Genomic DNA, 19,267 nt, shown 5'->3' with positions numbered 1-19,267 from the left:
AACCTTCTCACCATTGATAAGTTTATCCTCCTTTTAAACCATCCTTTCATCCCCTGGATACTTCATACTCCTGAACAACAACCACTTGTGTGTATACTAACTTTAACATGGTAAAACGTCCCAAAGCACTTCACAGAGAATTTTCAAATTGAAGTGTTGCCGGACCGGGAGCCAGTGTTGGTCAGAGAGTACAGGGGGCGATGGGTGAATGGGACCTGGTGTGAGTTGGGGTACAGGGCAGCAGAGTTTTGGATGAGTTTATGTTCTCACTCTTCCCTCTCCCTGCATTCTCAGTGTGTTGCACTTAAGACTCATTGCCCACCCTCTCCAACTCTTTCCCAACACGCTAAAACTGTCGAACCCATCACCTTCCTCAGCCTTCTCGTACCCCTGCAGTCCAGGTTTTAAAAAAAAACAATCTGGTGTCATCCCTTTCCCTCCTGCTCTTTTCAACCTTGACCTGCAGGTATTTTTCCCAACAGTTTGTGGTTCGAGAAGCATTGCACCCTGACCTTTACCCAGGAACTGATCGTGATGTCACATTGGACCACCTGTCATTCCCCAAAGACCAATTTAGTTGAACGGAGTGTCAAGAGATGACATCTGCAGGCATTGACCTTTCACCCCTCCCTATCTCTGCAATCTCCACAACCCTCCAAGGTATTTGTGCTCTTCCAATTCTGGCCTCTTGCACATTCTCGATTTTATTCACTCCATCTTCAGCTGCCTGGGCCTTATGCTGTGGAATTCCCTCGATAAACCTCCCTGCCCCCTCTACCCCTCTCTCTCCTCCTTTAAGACACTCCTTATTCCTACCTCTTTGACCCTCTGCCTTGGCTTTGAATCCAACCTTAGCGGGTTGGTCAGGAGCCTGGCCTCTCTTTCAGCTATGGTCGAGGGACTGCAAGGATTGGAGAATGGAGGGTTACGCGGGTCCGAGTGAGGGAACAGACTGCGGGACCGTGCAATGTACGGAGTCAGAGTTTAGCGAGTGGTAGCACTGCATCTTCAGACTTCGTGCGAGAACTTCAGTTGGTGCCCATCAGTTCAGGCTCTGCTGGGTTTCAGACCCATTGTCGCTCATAGCTGGTTAACTCTCCATCCATCTCTTGTTCCCAGCTGTCAGAGCTGGTTTCCAGGCTGGATGCCAGTGGCAGTAAGTTGTACAGGGCCTGGCTCTGGGCCCAGAACTCATTCTCAACATCTTCCTGGCACAGCAAAGGTGCTTGTGTTTGTGACTGATCCCACAGCCAATTCCCAGTAGTCAACACTGAGTGGCCTGGAAAATGCTCATTCCCTACCCATTGGAACACATTCCCTGGCAGCAATCTGTGTGCGCGGTGTAGTAAACCCTGCTCTCCAGTGTGCGTGTAAGCATGCATGTCTGTGTGTGTAACTGTGCATGTGTATAACAGGGAGAAGGTTTATAACTGAACCCTATAACAGGGGTGGAAAATAGGGGCAGGAGGAGGCCATTCAGCCCCTCGAGCCTGTTCTGTCATTCAGTTAGATCATGGCAGAACTGTATCTTAACTCCATTTACCTGCCTTGGTTCTGTAACCCTTAATGCCCTTACCCAACAAAAATCTATCAATCTCAATTATGAAATATTCAGTTGACCTCAACAGTTTTTTGAGGGAGAGAGTTCCAGATTCCCACTCCCCTTTGTATGAAAGAAGTGATTCCTGACATCGCCCCTGAATGGCCTGGCTCTAATTTTAAGGTTATGCCCCCGTGGACTACCTCCCACCAGGTGAAATAGTTTTGCTCTATCTACCCTATCAGATCCTTTAATCTTAAAGACCTCGATTAGACCACCCCTTATGCTGCTACACTCAAGGGAATGCATGTCTAGATTATACAACCTCATAATTTAACCCTTTTAGTCCTGGTATCATGGAGTCATAGAGTTACATTTTGGTGAATCTGTGCTGTACCCTGTTATAACTTGTCGCTGTGTACATGGTATCTTTTGCATCCACCGAGGGAGCACTGGGGCCTTGGTTTGATGTCTCATCTGAAGTGCAGCACTCCCTCAGTACTGCATTGGGAGTGTCGGCCTGGATCATGTGCTCAAGTCTCTGGGGTTGGGGCTCGAACCCACAACCTAGGTGGAAATGACAAACCCAAAACAATGCCTTACACTTTAGAAACCTCCATGCGTTCCATTGAAAGGTCCAAACTGTCCAATCCAATGCAGGTGAGTCCCGACCCTGTACATAGGACCTGGTGAAATGAACTGATATTTGTAAATCCAGTCATGTCCAGACTCCACCCCAGACTTACAGCTCCTGGTAAAATCCTAGACAACACAAAGTAGCTCCCAATTCATACACTTCATATTGTGCAAGGCCACCACTGCTCCATAAATAGTAACAAAAGTGCTTTGTCATCAGCACTGCTCGGCACAACTCAAGTTTAACAGCTGGGTTCCGTTGTGTAAACCCTGTTATGCCTTGATAGCTCAAAGTTCTCCACTTGCTGCTTTTAATCACCATCTGCAGAACTTGGCCCCAGCCATTATTTAGCCTGGTTATATTCTGTTCTAGTTATGTTAGGGCCTAGTTACATTAGTACCTAGTTATGTTAGAACCTAGTTATGATACAGACTAGATTTTTTAGGGACTTCTTATGTTAGGGATTACTTATATTTGGGACCAGTTATGTTCGGGACTTGTTTAATTTGGGCTCAGCATTATTTCTAAGTGCACCTTCATAAGGTCATCTTTTACTAATATTTCAATAGAAGCCTATTCTGCAGAGTACGAGTGTTTGACTAAGGAGTCAACCACACTGCTGTGGAACTGAAGTCACGTAGAGGGCGAGGCAAGGTTAGGGCGGCAGGTTTCCTTTCCTGAAGGACATTAGTGAACCAGCTGGGTTTTTACGACAATTTGACAGCTTCACGATCCAATATACAGATACCAGCTTTTTATTTATTTACTGTATTTTAAAAGCTGAATTTAAGTTTTCAGGCTAAGGTGGCAGGATTTAAACTGCTCACCTCTGGCATAACTCTGACCCAACATGCCAACAGCATGTTCCGAAGAAGGGTCACTGACCCGAAACGTTAACTCTGCTTCTCTTTACACAGATGCTGCCAGACCTGCTGAGTGGTTCCAGCATTTCTTGTTTATATGCCAACAGCATTGACTTGTGAAATTCTCAGACTGTCTAATCCCTCTGTAGCCTCGCTCCCTCCCCGATCTCTGTAATCTCTTCCAGCCCTACAACCCTCTGAGATCTCTGAGCTCCTCCAATCCCGGCCTCATGCGCATCCCCAGTTTAAATGGCTCCACCATTGGCGGCCGTGCCTTCAGCTGCCTGGGCCCTATGCTCTGGAATTCCCTCCCTAAACCCCTTCACCTCACTCTCTCTCTCCTCCTTTAAAACTTGCCTCTTTGAGCTTCTGGTCACCTGTCCCTAATATCTCCTGATGTGGCTCGGGGTCAAGTTCAATCTACCTGCATAAACTGAGATACCGCGGACAAGACTAACGAGGGATTCCTATTCGGATACAGCCACCCATTCCCAAGTTTCCTTTGAACAGCGACCAGGAACTCTCCACCTGGAGGGCAGCAGAAGCAGGAATTACACAGTTTTCCTTCTTTCTCCGATACTGGGTGACTCAGTAATTGTTACAGTTGTATAATGCTCTGGTTGGAACCCAATTAGAGTACTGGGTTCAACTCTGGGCCCCGCTCTTCAGGAAGGATATATTGACCTTGGAATGGGTGCAGCACAGATTCACCAGTATGATACCGAGGTTAATAAGGTTAAGTTATCAGGACTTGTTGCAAAGGCTACGCTTGTATTTCTTTGGGTATACAAGATTAAGGGGTGATTTGTTTTCCAATTATTTGTTCATGGGATGTGGGCGTTGCTGGCTAGGCCAGCATTTATTGCCCGTCCCTAATTGCCCTTGAGAAGGTGGTGGTGAGCCGCCTTCTTGAACCGCTGCAGTCCGTGTGGGGTAGGTACACCCACAGTGCTGTTACAGAGGGAGTTCCAGGATTTTGACCCAGCGACAGTGAAGGAACAGCGATCTAGTTCCAAGTCAGGGTGGTGTGTGACTTGGAGGGGAAATTGCAGGTGGTGGTGTTCCCATGTGTCTGCTGCCCTTGTCCTTCTAGGTGGTAGAGGTCGCGGGTTTGGAAGGTGCTGTCGAAGGAGCCTGGGCGAGTTGTTTGCAGTGCATCTTGTAGATCTAACTGAGGTTTTAAGATGATTGAATGAATTGACAGGGTAGATAGAAAGTATTTCCTCTGGTGGTGGGAGTCTAGAACAAGTGGGCTTAACCTTAAAATTTGAGCCATTCAAGTGTGATGTTGGGAAGCACTTCTTCAAATTATGGTGGAAATCTGAAACTCCCTCCTCCAAAAAGCTGTAGAGGCTGGGGTCAATCGAAAATTTCAAAACTGAGATTGATAGATTTTTGTTGGGTAAGGGTGGATGAACTAAAGGTACTTAAGATACAAATCAGCCATGATCTCATTGAATGGTGGAACAGACTGAAGAATTGAATGGGCTTCTCCTGTTCCTACATTTATAATTTTTATTTCATATTTCCGTTCTCTTTGAGCGAAGTCTTGACCCTGTCACCTCTGATTCAGATGCTTGTGGGTTAAGTTTACCAGCCATCCAGGATTGTCCTCGAGCCTCCAGCAGTGGGAGAGTGACCTGGGCACCGCTGTGAGCAAATCCATAGGGCTACGTAAAATAAAAGTGATTTTTTTTTTGTTCCCATTTTCTTTCAACAGTTTCGCTTCTTAGTTTTAAAATTACTGGAAATGGTAAGAAAAAAGTGCTGTTTGAGTGGACGCGAGGTGAGATAATGAAAACTCGAGGATTATGCCCAGCCAGGGTTGGCAGCCCTACTACGGGAATGCTGCACTGCTGGAGGCACTGCCTTTTGGATGAGGCCCCCAGCTGCGGTCTCAAGTGGACGCAAAAGATCCCATGGCCAGTATTTAAAGACGAGCAGGGGATTTCTCCCCGGGGTCCTGGCCAACCCTTAACGTCCTGAGGTCACTAAAAACCCAATGATCCATTCATTATCACATTACTATGTGTGGGATCTTGCTGTGTGCAGATTGGCAGCTGCATTTCCTACATTACTAAGTGCCTGTGTTTCAAAAGCATTTAATTCACTGTGAAGCTTTTTGAGATGCCCTGAGATTGTGAAAGGGGCTATGTCAATTTGAGTCTTTTGTTGACCGAGGAGCTGAAACAGGGAGCTTGAAACTTAGAGAGCCAAGTTGTAGCTGCTCCATTTGCTGCTCTGACAGGCAGATGGTGTTCAGGATAATGTCCTTTTCTTACAGATGTTACCTGACACCAAACATCTGTCAGGCACATGGTGCCAAGGGATGAAGCTGCAGCTTTAAAGAGGCTACGCTTCAGGGCAGTTTAACCGGCACTACACCACCACCAGCTGGTGGAAGAAGGTTTTACTCTCACTGTGTTAAAGGGGCCGTTTGTCCCAGAAAAGCTGATCCACTCTCAACCAGAACAGGAATGGATTCAGATGAAGCGGAATGTCTGATCCAGCTCAGCTGTAAAAGATCTTGCATTTCTGTAGCGCCTTTCATGACCTCAGGACGTCTCAAAGTGCTTTACAGCCAAGGAAATACTTCTGACGTGTAGTCACTGTTGCAATGTAGGAAACCCAGCAGCTAATTTGCGCACAGCAAGCTCCCATCAACAACAATGTGACAATGACCCAGATCTTCTGGCTTTTCGGTAATGTTGATTGAGGGATAAATATCAGAACATAAGAAATAGGAACAGGAGTAGGCCAAAGAATGGGGGAGTGGAATAGTGTGACTTAGAGGGGAACTTGCAGGTGGTGGTGTTCATATGCACCAGCCGTCCTTGTCCTTATAGCTGGTAGAGGTCACGGATTTGGGATGTACTTTCGAAGGAGCCTTGGCGACTTGCTGCAGAGCATCTTGCAGACGGTACACACTGTAGCCAGCGTGCACCGGTGGTGGGGAGAATGGAAGTTTAAGGTGGTGGATAGGCTGCTGATAAAGTAGACTGCTTTGTTTGGATTGTGTCGAGCCTCCTGAGTGTTATTGTAGCTGAAGAGTATTCCATCACATGCCTGACTTGCACCTTGTAGTTGGTGGAGAGGCTTTGGGGAGTCGGGATAAGTACCACCAGTCTCTATTCTGCTCTTATGTCAATATGGTTGGTCCAGTTAAGCCCCTGTTTAGGGTTGACCCTCAAGATATTGATGGTGGGGCTATTGAGAATGTTTACAAAGTATTACATAGTATTTACAGCATAGAAATAGGACATTCAGCCCAATAGATCCATGCCAATGTTTATGCTCCACATGAGCCTCCTCCCCTCTTTTCATCTAACTCCATCAACATATCCTTTTATCACTTTCTGCCTCATGTGTTTATCCAGCTTCTACTTAAATACAACAGCCCCGACAAACAAATTTCTCTGCAGCACCTGTGGAAGAGCCTGTCACTCCAGAATTGACCTTTATAGCCACTCCAGGCGCTGCTTCACAAACCACTGACCACCTCCAGGCGCGTATCCATTGTCTCTTGAGATAAGGAGGCCCAAAAGGAGGACTTAAATACATCAATGTCAGTCACCTCAAGTACTGAGTTCCACATTCTCACCACTCTCTGGTTAAAGAAATTTCTCCTGAATTCCCTATTGGAGTTATCAATGACTATCTTATGTTGATGGCCCCTAGTTCTGGCCTCACCCACAAGTGGAAACATCTTCTCTACCTCGACCCTATCAAACCCTTTCATAATCTTAAAAGACCTCCACCCCATCACCCCTCAGCCTTCTCTTTACTAGAGAAAAGAGCCCCAACCTGATGGGTATAACACCTCAGTTCTGGTATCATTCCAGTACATCGTTTTTTCATCTTCTCCAGTTCCTCCATCTTCTGTTTATAATACGGAGACCAGACTGTTCACACTACTCCAAGTGTTGTCTAACCAAGCTTCTATACAAGTTTAACTTTAAGTGATTTGTTTAGCTGTACCCCACAGATCCTTCTGTTCCTCTACCTCATTGAGACTCTTATTATCTAAGGAGTACGTGGCCTCCTTATTCTTCCTACCAAAATATACCGCCTTAGACTTACCTATACCCAAGTTCGTTTTAATTACATGCCCAATCTGTAAGGTTATTAATATCTTTGTGTGTTTTGTCGCAGTCCTCCTCTGTATTAACTACAACCCTAATTTGGTGTCTTCTGCAAATTTTAAAGTTCTGTTTCTGATTTCCGAATCTATGGTGACGTCATTGAAGGTCAGTGGGAGGTAGCCGAGCTTTCTCCTCTTTGAGATTATTGTAAACTGGTGTTGATGCAGCATGAATGCTACCTGCCCTTCATCAGCCCAAACCTGAATGTTATCTGGGTCCTGCCACAGACTCCTCCATTATCAGGAGAGCTGTAAATGGAGCAGAGTTATCAGCAAAAAACCGCACTGTTCAAACTTATAAAGGAGGGAAGGTCATTGATGAAGCAGTTGGAGATAGTTGGGACATGGTTGTTTCGCTGCAGCAATGTCCTACGGTGACTCACCTCCAACAAGCACACCATCACTGCCACTGGACTGGTAATCTAGAGGCCCAGGCTAATGCTCTGGGGATATGGTTTGAATCTCATCACAGCAGAAGGTGAAATTTGAATTTAATTAATAAATCTGGAATTAAAAGCTAGTCTGTTGGTGACCATGAAACCATTGTCGATTGTCGTAAAACAAAAAAACCCACCTGGTTCACTAATGCCCTCTAGTGAAGGAAATCTGTGGTCCTTACCTGGTCTGGCCTACATGTGACTCCAGACCCACAGCAATGTTGGTTGATTCTTATATGCCCTCTGAAATGGCCTAGCGAGCCGCTCAGTTGTATCAAACCACTACGAAGTCGAAGAAAGCACTGTTGGTGTACCTACACCCCAAAAACTGCAGCAGTTCAAGAGGCAGCTCACCACCACCTGCTCGAGCGCAATTAGGGATGGGCAATAAATACTGGCCTAGCCAGCGACACCCACATCCTATGAACGAATGAAAATAAGTTTACCTTTGCCTCAGCCTCTAATTGACTTCAGCCTGAGCCTAAGTAGGCCTTAAACTCACAAAAGTACCAGGAGCAATGTCCTCAGGTAGGGATAAGTGCAGCTCTTTCGTAGAGTTTAATTGTTGGCTTATTGGAATACATTGAGAAAGGAAAAGGGCTGTCATAGGTGTCAGCACTTATGCCCCTGATTCAGAAGGTTGTGGGTTCGACACCCGTTCCAGAGACCTGACCACAGAATCCAGGCTGACATTCCCAGTAAAGTACCGAGGGAGTGCTGCACTGTCAGAGGCGCTGTCTTTCAGATTAGACATTAAACCAAGGCCCTGTCTGTCCCCTTAGGTGAATGTAAAAGATTCCATGGCCATTATTTGATGGAGAGTAGGGGAGCTGTGCCTGCTGTTCAGCAATATTTATCCCTCAAGCAACACCTAAAACAGATTATATCTGGTCACACTGCTGTTTGTGGGAGCTTGCTGTGCACAAATTGGTTGCCATGTTTCCTACATTGCAACAGTGACCACACTTCAAAAGTACTTCATTGGCTGTAAAGTACTTTGGGACATCCTGAGGTTGTGAAAGGCGCTATATAAAGGCACGTTCAATGTTTATTCCGTGAATGTGTCTCGGACTTCTTCCTCCAGCAGTATGTTAGTCAGCCTGCAAGGGTGGATATGTTCCTAGATCTGGTGATGAGGAATGGAAATATGTGAGGTAGATGAGCTAAGTGTGGGTAAACACCTTGAGCGTAGTGACAAGATGATCATAGAAAGAGAGAAAATTCACAGAACAGAAGGCAGCCATTCAGCCCGTTGTGTCTGTGCTGGCCAAAAAAGAGCTAGTCAGCCGTAATCCCACTTTCCAGCTCTTGGTCCAGAGCTCTGTAGGTTACAGCACTTTAAGTACAAATCCAAGTACTTTTTAATGCAGTGAGGGTTTCTGCCTCTACCGCCCTTTCAGACTGTGAGTTTCAGAACCCCACCACCCTCTGGGTAAAAGCATGTCCCTCAACTCCCCTCTAATCCTTCTGCCAATTTCTTTAAATCAACACCCCCCCCCCCCCCCGGTTTATTGACCTCCCTGCTGAGGGAGCTGGATCCTACCTCTCTACTCTATGTAGGCCCCTCACAATTTTATACACCTCAATTAAATCTCCCCTGAGCCTCCTCTGTTCCAGAGAAAACAACCCCAGCCTATCCAATCTTTCCTCATAGATAAAATTCTCCATACCTGGCAACATCCTCGTAAATCTCCCCGTGCCCTCTCCAGTTCGATCACATCCTTCCTGTAATGTGGTGACCAGAACTGTATGCAGCACTTTAGCTGCAGTCTAACTAGTGTTCTATACAGTTTTAGCATAACCTCCCTTATATTCTTATTACTCTTGTATTCTAGGCTTTGGCTAATCGAGGAAAGTATCCCATATGCCTTCCTTGTGCACTTTATCTACCTGTCCTGCTGCCTTCAGGGATCTGTGGACATGTGCTCCACGGTCCCTCTGTTCCTCAACACTTCTCAGTATCCTACCATTTATTGTGTATTCCCTTGCTTTGTTTGCCCTCCCCAAATGAATGATGAGCTTTAATATCCAATTGGAAAGGAAGAAGTCAGCAGAGGTTCATATTAGATTCAGGCAGAATTTAGATGACAACCGAGCTTGCCGAGGCAAGGCAAAAGTAGAAATTTTAACACTGGGAAAATAAAGAGGGAAGAAGTCAAAGAGGAGGACCTATAAGAGCTTTAAAAGAGTAATAATGAATTTTTAAAAAGATTGTAGATGAAACAAATTAAGACGTTAAGGTAACCCGAGGAGAGCGCATGAGGGGGACAATTGGAACAGTGGAGGAGAAAGACAATGGAGGGGTGCTGAATCTTCACTGAAAAGGATATTGGAGAGGAGATGACTCCTAAAGAGGCCGGGAGCAAAATGAGCAACATTATGCTGGATAAAAGGAACTTTTTTAGCCGCTGAGAGGATGTTTTCCCTCATGAGGGAATATGCAACTAAGGGGCACTGTTTTAGAATAAGCGCTCACCCCTTTAAGACAGCGATGAGGAGGAATTTCTTCCGAGAGTCGTGAATCTTTGGAATTCTCTACTCCAGAGAGTGGTGGAAGCTGGGTCATTGAATATATTCAAGGCTGATATAAATTTTTTTGCCAAAGGGAATCGAGGGTTATGGAGTTGAGGTCAAGATCAGATCATGACCATCCCTGATCTTACTGAATGGCGGAGCAGGCTTGAGGGGCCATAGGGCTTACTTCTGCTCTTAGTGAGGTTAATTAAGCTGGTCACTAGGATCCACGTCCTAGAAGTTATATTTAAGGACTCTAATATTTAGAGTGTGGTGTGTGTTGAAGGACTGATGACTGAGAAAAGTTAATTGGGGAGGCAGTTAATCCTTGACCTCCTGTTTGGTGAGCAGTCCATGAAACAACCTTTAACTTAACAAACATTTCCTTTGAGGTTACGCGAGCACTCGAGATTATTTTTGTCTAATACGAACTAATCTCGGTCTGATTCATCCAGGGCCTCAAACCATATGTGGGGAACAGATGCCAAAACTGGAATGTCAATGCTACTGACGTGATTCTTTCCTAATGTTTTTTTTTTTCCTTCTCCGCCGCTCTCCCACCCCACACCCCCGCCGGTCACCTTTCCTACATCTTTTGAAGTCACCGGGGCAGAAATTCCTTTAGGGCCTATTTTCGGGGCCTGAGATGGGGGAGACGCACACCCACAACCGGCCCCATTTCCTGTCCCAAACCCAACTAGGGTTTGCCAATGCTCCAGGGTTGGTCTCCAAGGTTTGAAGATTAACCTCTCGCCCATTGCTGTGAGGAGGAAACAAAAAATGGCAGGAGCATTAATAAAAGTATACCTTTGAACATTTTCATTGAAAACATTCATTTCTTAATGACAGAAACACTGGTCGTGGGGAAAGCCTGTTTGACCAGCTGTCACTTATCATCCAATGGTCTGGAGCGATCAATGGCTGTTGCAGCAGCTTGGAAGTCAGAGGTGATGTGATGGCACCTCCAGGAATATATCGCATCAGAGTTGGTAACCTAGTACCCCACACCACACACATTGTCCCCATTGCGGTCAGACCTTGGCAGGCAGGCTTCATTGAGATCCCGTCAAAAGAGGCAGAAGATCCTGCCAAAGGCCACAGGTTGGGCAGCGGAGTAGGGTGCTGGGGGACATGTTGAGGAAGGGAAGGGGAGAAACGTCTAGAGGGAGGGGTGTCTAGGGGAGGGAGGTGGGGATGCAAAGAGGCGTCTAGGGGGAAGGTGTGCGTGTTTGGGGAGGGAGGTGTCTCGCAGAAGGGGAGGGCCGTTGAGGGGGAGGGGAATGGTGTCTGATAGAGGAGGGATGTCTAGGGGAGGGAGTATCTCGGGAGAGAGGAAGTAGTGTCTAGGAGAGGGGTGTTTAGGGGAAGAGGAGGGGCATTTAGGTGGATGGAGGACCATCTTGGGCAGAGGGGTGTCAGGGGGATGGGGAAAGGCATCACCCATTTGGGAAGCAGGAGGGTGTATCCAGGAGGCATTAACTCGCCTGCTGGGGCCCCACAGAGCCACTCGCCTCTTTCAGTCAGGAAAGCGCAGCTGACGTTCACGGCTTTGCGTCTAAAGTCAGGCTTCTGTCTTGGGTTCCTGACGACCTCACTAACCTGTGCCAATGCGCACATTATGAAGGGCCGCAGGAGGTGACTGTCCTCGCTGAATCGCGGAAAATGGCGGACCCTGGCCTCCCCAGGGCGGCTATTTTAACTGCCGAACTGGCCAGTTTCCCACCGTTCGGGTAGGAGTTAAAATTAAGCCCACCCTACCCCCCCCACCCCAACTTTTCCAGGATTCAGTTGCCCTGGCAACCGATGGGAGGTTACTCAGGGCCCAGGAAGTGAATGCGGTTGAGGGAGCCTGTGCTACATTTGATATCCAATTAATTTTAAGGTTTTGAAGCAATGTTTTCTGACATTATTAACACAGTAAAACAAGTCACATCCTGGTCTTAATCTCCTGCTGACTCATTCATCTTGAAATGTCCGGTGGTTTTATTGGGTGGGGGGGGGGGTGGAAACTTTGGAGTCTATCCCAAACGATTCGGGAAAGTCACCAATTATTAGTTCTGTCCACAAGTGCCACAAAAATAGATGGGAAAAGTATTTTTTACCCCCAAAGTTGTTCCGGAATAAATAGCTCAGGATGAGGGAGCCCTGCTGGATTTGCTGGTCGCCCGCTGGGTCCTCGTGCACGCCGAGTTTAAGTCATTGAGTGTCAGGGACATGCTGGGTGTTCGGTTGAGTGTTGCCCTGTTGGTTGCAAAGTTGCAGCGGAGCAGCGAGAGGACTGAGCAGTCGCAACTTAAGGAAATGGGGTAGCCAGTGGGTGCACAGTGAGATCCCACAAACAGCCTTGAAGTGACCGGTTGATCTTTTGTTAGTAGTTGGGGAGCACAGAGGATATTATAGGGTGCTTTGAGCGAGATATTCAACATGATGAAGGGATGGGACAGACTGTAATGATTGAGGCCCCCGGGTTGAGGGGACATCGATATAAGATTAAACAGAAGAGATTTCGGGCAGAGAGCAGCAGGATTGAAGCAGAGACAATGTCAGCAGCTAAGAGGAGGTTGGATAGGTGGTTGAAGTGAAGAGAGATAAAGAGATGTGGGAGTAGGCAGGCACATGCGATTAGGGAACTGCTCGAGTGCAGGATAAACATCGGCATAGACCAATGGGCCAAACAGCTTGTGCTGTGTAAAATTGTACATAAGATAACAAAAGCAAGGAGGACCTTGGACTCTCTTTAATCTATCAATTGCGCCGCCTCTGCTAGCTAATGAGCAAACACAAGCTGTGAAAGGACAGGGCGCAGCAGGTAATCTGGAGCAGGTGTGGGGTCACCACCACCCCTCCCCGGTTCAGGGTGCCATTCTCCTTGGCCAGCGACTCCGGTTTGAACCTGTCCGTCCATCGCCAAAGCTTCTTGCCCCCGGCCTTGGCTGTGGTTTTGGCAGGAGGCCCCTCCCCCAAACCTGACCCTGACCCCTCCCTCTGGAGGTCGGTGGGAGCGGCGGGGATGAGCGGGATGAAGGGTTTGCCGACAGCCACAGTCTGGTCCTTTACCCAGTCGATGTAGTGAGCCACCCTGGTGTAGACAATGGCCGATTGGCAGTCGCTGGGGGTCAAGGACAGGGTGCCCAGTAGTATCCAGCGACTTGAGATTTGGGACAGGCAGACCAGCGGACTCCCGGCTTCCACCTGGAAAGATAAAGGAGACTTTGAGTTCAGCAAAGCCAAGTAAAAGCCCTCCCACTCTATAAACGCACTAGCAGCTTTTAGCTTCTGTTGTAAGCAGTAATCTTTGCTCTACATACTTCCAGAATTATCACTGTATCAAGCTGAACAAACTACATTCCCAGACAGGAATAAAAAAAAAATTAGTTAGTGAGCTGCTCAACATTACAGAGCCGCCATTTTGCGATCAGATGGCCAGGCAATGATGATTTGATAAAACACTGCCAGTAATAAACAATATTGTTAATACTGCTGGGAAATGGACCCAATCAGGCCCAAAGGAATCACGTGGTTTCCTCACGGACTCTTTCTACCCCGCTCTCCAAACCTGGGGTGCTCTCTCTCCTCTCCATCTCCCCAGACCTCTTTCCCCTCCCTGAACTTCCATTTGCCTTTGCCCGCAACTTGAAGAGTGACTCCAAAACGGAAGGGAACGCAAAGGAGCCAAAAGCGCGATTCGATCAGAAGACCGAGAGGCGCCGAGCTTTGGGCGGGACGCAGCAGAAACAAATCGCAGGAGAGAAATCAGGAAACACTTCCTTCACACAAAGGGGGAGGAAATCTCGAACTCTCAACCCCTGCCCCCTGCCCCTCAAACAAATGGTTATGAATGCCAAAGGAGAGGGGGACAGTTGGAGCTTCCAAGACCAAGATCGATAGATTTTTTCTTGTTGGGGATATGGAGCAAAGACGGATTTATTGGGGTTGAGGGACAGATGGACCATCTGCCAATTGAATGGCGGAGCAAGTTCGAGGGGCTGAGTGGCCTCCGCTGCCTGGTCATGTGACAAATGCACTCGTGAAGACCTCCTCTCCCATGCCTGCCGCCACCCCATCCCCGGATTCATCCCTTTCCAAGCAGAGTTCCAGATTGGGGGTGGGGGAGGTAGGTGCAGGGAGAGGGGAGCAATATACACCCACCCTTCGCTCCAGTCACAGCCAGATCTTTGGGGTCATTAGAGCTTCACAGTAGGAGAGAGTTCCAGATGGGAGATGGTGCTGCAACAACAGATGATCCATCCTGGCCCGAAGATCAGAACGACAATTCCCAACGCAGACCTTGACTAAGAGCGAGTCCTTCAGCAGGTAAGTGACTGAGAAGGTTACTGCGTGGCCTTCTCCCTCCCATAACGAGCATTTAGCACCATCTTGGGGCCAGCTGCTACCTACCAAATGGAGACCCTCCTGGAAATCTTCAGGGATGTCAGACCCCCCACACCCCACTGTTTATTGCCCATCCCTACTTGCCCTTGAGAAGGTGATACTGGGCTTTCATCCTGAGCCGCGGCAGTCCGTGTGGTGTAGGTACGCCCACAGTGCCGTTAGGGAGGGAGTTCCACGATCTTGACCCAGCCATGATGAATGGCCAATATGGTTCCAGGTTAGGATGGTGCTGGGTGCAGGCTTCAATATACAAGCTACCAAATAGGAGGTTAAGAGTAAGAAGTTCAGGTGGCACTTTAAAGGGTTATAGACATTTCAGACGAGCTCAAGAAGCAACTGGATGTACTTCTGGAGAGTGAAGGGACTGAAGAAGTGAAGTGGTTGGGAGATGGCCACTGATATAAACTTGTTGCGCTCAGTGTGGGTATTCCTTGCTCCCAAAGGCACTAAAGAGATTAATTGAATGCCGAAAAAAAAACCTGCAAATGTGGGAAAGGGGAAACAACTAAAAATTGTAGGTCGTTCTCCTTAAGGGCAGAGAAGGTGATTCAATCAAATTGTTCAAAATCATGAGGGGCTTTGACAGAGTCAATAAGAAGAAACTCCTCCCAGTGGCAGGAGGGTCGGTCACCAGAGGAAGCAGTTTTAAAATAATTGACACAAGGACCGGGGGGGTGGTGGGGGGAGAGGTGGGGGCGAGGAGATTTTTTTATTTACGAGCGAGTTGTTGTGATCTGGAACGCGCTGCCTGAAAGGGCGGTGGAAGCAGATTCAATAGTAACTTTCAAAAGGGGAATTGGATAAATTAAGGGGAAATATTCGCTGGAGGAAGGGGAAAGAACAGGGGTGAATGGGACGAATTGGAAAGCTCTTTCAAAGAGCTGGCACGGGCACGATGGGCCGAATGGTCTCCTTCTGTGCTGTATCTTCCTAAGATTTGCACAACGGGTCAGTAAATGCCTGCAGAGTGAGAGGGCAGGAGAAGGTTTTGGGTTGACGCCGCCTCCCAAAAGTGGGGGTAGCTGAGTGACCTGCCCTGGTTTTGCTGCCCCTCTCCACCTCCCCCCCACCCCTTTCTATCCTTTAAACACTGCAGAGAAGCAATTCTTTGAGTCGACTTACTGAACAGCTCTTGCTATTGGGACTGGTGTTCTGTGTGCAAATCATGTCCTTCCATATAATGTCGCCCCTTTCAATCTCGCACTGGGACTTGCTGAGGTAATCCGTCCTCGTTTTGTGTAGGAACCGAACCTGCTTTGGTGAGCCTGTGTGGAAAGATGTTGAGACAAGTTGAGAATCAGAGGGCCCAATTGACCTAACTTATCTTTTTTGATTGCAGGCCCATGGGTTGGCCTGTGGCTCAGTGGGGAGCACTTACACACCTCTGAGTCAGACAGTTGTAGGTTTAAGCCCCACTCCAGAGACTGGAGCCCCATAATCCAGGCTGATGTTCTTAGTGCTGTTACTGAGGGAATGCTGTGCTATCTTTTGGGTGAGACATTAAAACTGAGACTCTACCTGCCCTCCCAGGCGGATGAAGATAAACAGGGGAGTGAAGAGTTTTCCCCAGTGTCCTGGGCCAATACTTATTTCCCCCCAACCAACTGTCATACTCGGCACCCACCTGCCAAGAATGAGGCACATTAATTTTGTCACGAACATTGCCTTTTAACTGTTGCTGGAGTGAGGAAATGACTTGTTAAACAGATCAGCTGTGGCTGGAAAAGACATTTGCATATTAACAGACAGTGCTTGGAAGGACAAAGGACCATTCCCTGACACATTCAACCCACAATGGATGTTGATCACCAGTGAGGGGGTGGGGAAGCGCATTTCAGGGCCTGCTGGGGTGATGCAACCCACAGGGGCCAGAACTGGTTAGAGCAGCAGGTTACATGACTAACTGGCCTGTTCCAGGGCTTTCTTTTGAACTGGCCAGAGAGTTTGAACTCAGAAAGACTGTTTGCTCCTGGACTGAGACGATCTCTCCTGTCTGCTCCCATCTCTTTCTCCACAAGCCTCTGAATCCACTGAAGACACATGAACCCCAAGAAAGAAAAGTCTCCTCCAGCAAATAAGGTTTAAGAAGAATACTAGGCCCCAACAAAAAGCAAGATCTACCTACAATCAAGGACTCTACAGTGAGCTCGAAGAACCGTAACAAAAACTCCAGATATTGCCTCAAACTTTTTTCACAATTTCTTCTGCTCTTTTCTGTCTCTATTTGCATGTGTTTATCACGTATGTATGCTAGCATGGGTGTGGTGTGCATCCGTAGGCATCAACCAAATTAGAGTTTAAGTTTAATAAATTTCAACTTTTCTTCTTTAAACCTAAGAAAGCCTGTTTGTGCTTGTTTCTTTGCCTTATAATTGGAAAGCGGTGAACAAGGATTCACCAAAGGGGAGATAAAAACAGTGTATTTAAAATTAAACCCTGTTACGGTTAGACCTCTAGACACCTTTATCACCTTATCGTAACACAACAAACACTAAAACGGATTATCTGGTCATTGTCACACTGCTGTTTGTGGGATCTTGCTGTGCACAAATTGATTGCCACGTCAAAAGCACTTCATTGGCTGTTAAAGGAAGGATGCAAGGGCCTTAGAGAGGGTGCAAAAAAAATTATGAGAATGGTTCCAGGGATGAGGGACTTCGGTTACAAGGATAGATTGCAGAAGCTGGGGCTGTTTTCGTTGGAGAGGAGATTTGATAGAGGTGTTCAAAACCATTAGGGGTCTGGACAGAATAGATGGGGCAAAACTGTTCCCATTGGCAGAAGGGTCGAGAACCAGAAGACAAAGAACCAAAGGGGACATGAGGAAAGGGAGGGATAAGGGGGAGGGGGGTGGGGGAGCATCAGGGGGAGGGGGCTAGAATTATCCCGTGTCCTAGGCTAGGAAGATGATGAATCAGGTAGAATTCCTGCTTCCAGTCACTACTAGTGGCATTTACTGCAATGGGAGTGAATGTGGATTGAGATTGGCTGTTAGTAGATTGGTCAGTGGGCTCTCAGAGGAAATCTAATTCAGAGGTAGGTGAGGTGAAACATTTTGAGAGGAATAAGGAGAGATGTACACTAAACATCGAGACCAGCATCACAACACACGCTGGGCCCTCCACCTGACTTTCCTAGTTGTGTAGTTCCAAAGCAAATCTTCTATGGAGAGCTTGAGTCTGGGGCGCGCTCTCATGGCGGTCAAAGGAAGCACTGCAAAGACACTCTGAAGGCTTCACTTAGGAGTTTTGATATCGAACCACCCCCGAGTCCTGGGTGAAGCTCGCCCAGGATCACTGCGCATGGCGCAACCAAATGAAAAAGGGTGCGGCCTCCTTCAAAAGCAAATGCATATCAGAGGCGGAGAGAAAACACAAGGAGAGGGCATCCCAAGCTAGCAGCTCGTCCAAAACACAATCTTACGCGGTATCCTGCCCTATTTGCAGCAGAACCTTCTGGGCACAGATCAGCCATCGCAGTCACCTACGTACCCACCAGAACCTTACCAAACACCCTGGTTGATGGACATGGTCATCTTTGCCTTGAAGGACGAACAACAGTTAGGTAAACGTAGTACATTTGCAGGTTGTGTAAAATAGTACCAATTAAATGTTTATTTTTGCACATAAATACAATTCTTCATCCAATAACAAAGCACTAAGCTATAGTTCCAACCAACTGATTCACAGCCCAGTTAAACAATCTTCCTGCTTCCTATTACTAATTGCCCATCTGGAGATATTCTGAGATCAATACAGGGGGAACTACAGAGCCAAAGGATTGAGTGTTATTCTCAATGTCCAACGCAGGACTTCAGTGTGCTACAGAGCTGAGGACAGCTTTCAAAATTGGGAGCCCTCCTGTAGTATCTGAGACTGGCGTCAGCCTTGTGGAAGCACGTTTCTCTCAGGGTCTTCCAGTGTCCAGAAGACCCTCCTCTGATGGGTTTCCCTTGGTTCCATGAGCAGTGGATCAGACTAGAAGATCGATCATTCTCCTTGAGTGCCAGGTCTTCTGAGACTGGGCCAAACCTTGGTTGGTGCTAAGTCGGAGTGTCCATTCCATGAGCATGTGGGTGGTCAATCTTCTACTGGGGTAGCCAATCCTGGGGTGCCTTCTAGGACCCTATCTGGAACACAATGGAGAGAATTTTTACTTCAATTTTCTATTCAATTGATTTTTATTTTATCCCTTATGTTTTGCCCATCTTGCTGTGTCTGGCACCCCTTCCCTCAAACAAGAGGTACTTATTCCCCAGCTTCTGCCAATTGCCAATCTGTAACCCGCTGCTAAGGTAGTAATTTAAAGTGGTGTTGGATTGAGTCCTGCCAGTGGCTTCTCTCCCCTCTCTCTGCCCTCCAGGAAAGCTCTATCTGACCCAACTGAGGTCGCAATCTCGCCCTGAGTTGTTACAGACCTGTGTGTACCACTCCAAGGTGCCCATAGGTCAAGCCATGACTGTTCACCCACGCTCAAACCCTTCAGAATATTTACCTTATCTGCCACCTTCACCTCTACCAGTTAGACCTCCCTCTATCCTTGTTGCCCTGATCTGTATGGTTGGGATCATTGGATATAGGACTTAAAGGTGTTGAAATCCATTCACGACTTCTGTCTTCTCTTGGGAAGCCACCTCCAGATCCCACCAATCCTGGACACTCAACTGCTCGAGGTTTGTGGGGGATTGGGGGGGGGGGGGGGGTGGGTGAGTAACTTGGCTTCTATCCATGGCTGCAAATATCT

General features: G+C 47.4%; 1 protein-coding gene across 1 annotated transcript in view; it reads right to left on the bottom strand.

Annotated features, from left to right (window-relative positions):
• Positions 1 to 12,895: 12,895 nt before the first annotated feature.
• LOC137357418 (tryptase-like) overlaps positions 12,896 to 19,267 on the bottom strand; it is a 23,106-nt gene continuing 16,734 nt past the window's right edge. Inside the window, exons 5-6 of the mRNA XM_068023765.1 lie at positions 15,647 to 15,789; positions 12,896 to 13,324 (exon numbers count right to left, since the gene is read on the bottom strand). Of these exons, the coding sequence (XP_067879866.1) occupies positions 12,896 to 13,324; positions 15,647 to 15,789 (572 nt within the window). The remainder of the gene's footprint in view (positions 13,325 to 15,646; positions 15,790 to 19,267) is intronic.

The sequence above is a fragment of the Heterodontus francisci genome, chromosome 48 (genome assembly GCF_036365525.1).
Source record: "Heterodontus francisci isolate sHetFra1 chromosome 48, sHetFra1.hap1, whole genome shotgun sequence".
Lineage (NCBI taxonomy): Eukaryota > Metazoa > Chordata > Chondrichthyes > Heterodontiformes > Heterodontidae > Heterodontus > Heterodontus francisci.
This window is presented reverse-complemented; position numbering and strand designations above follow the sequence as displayed.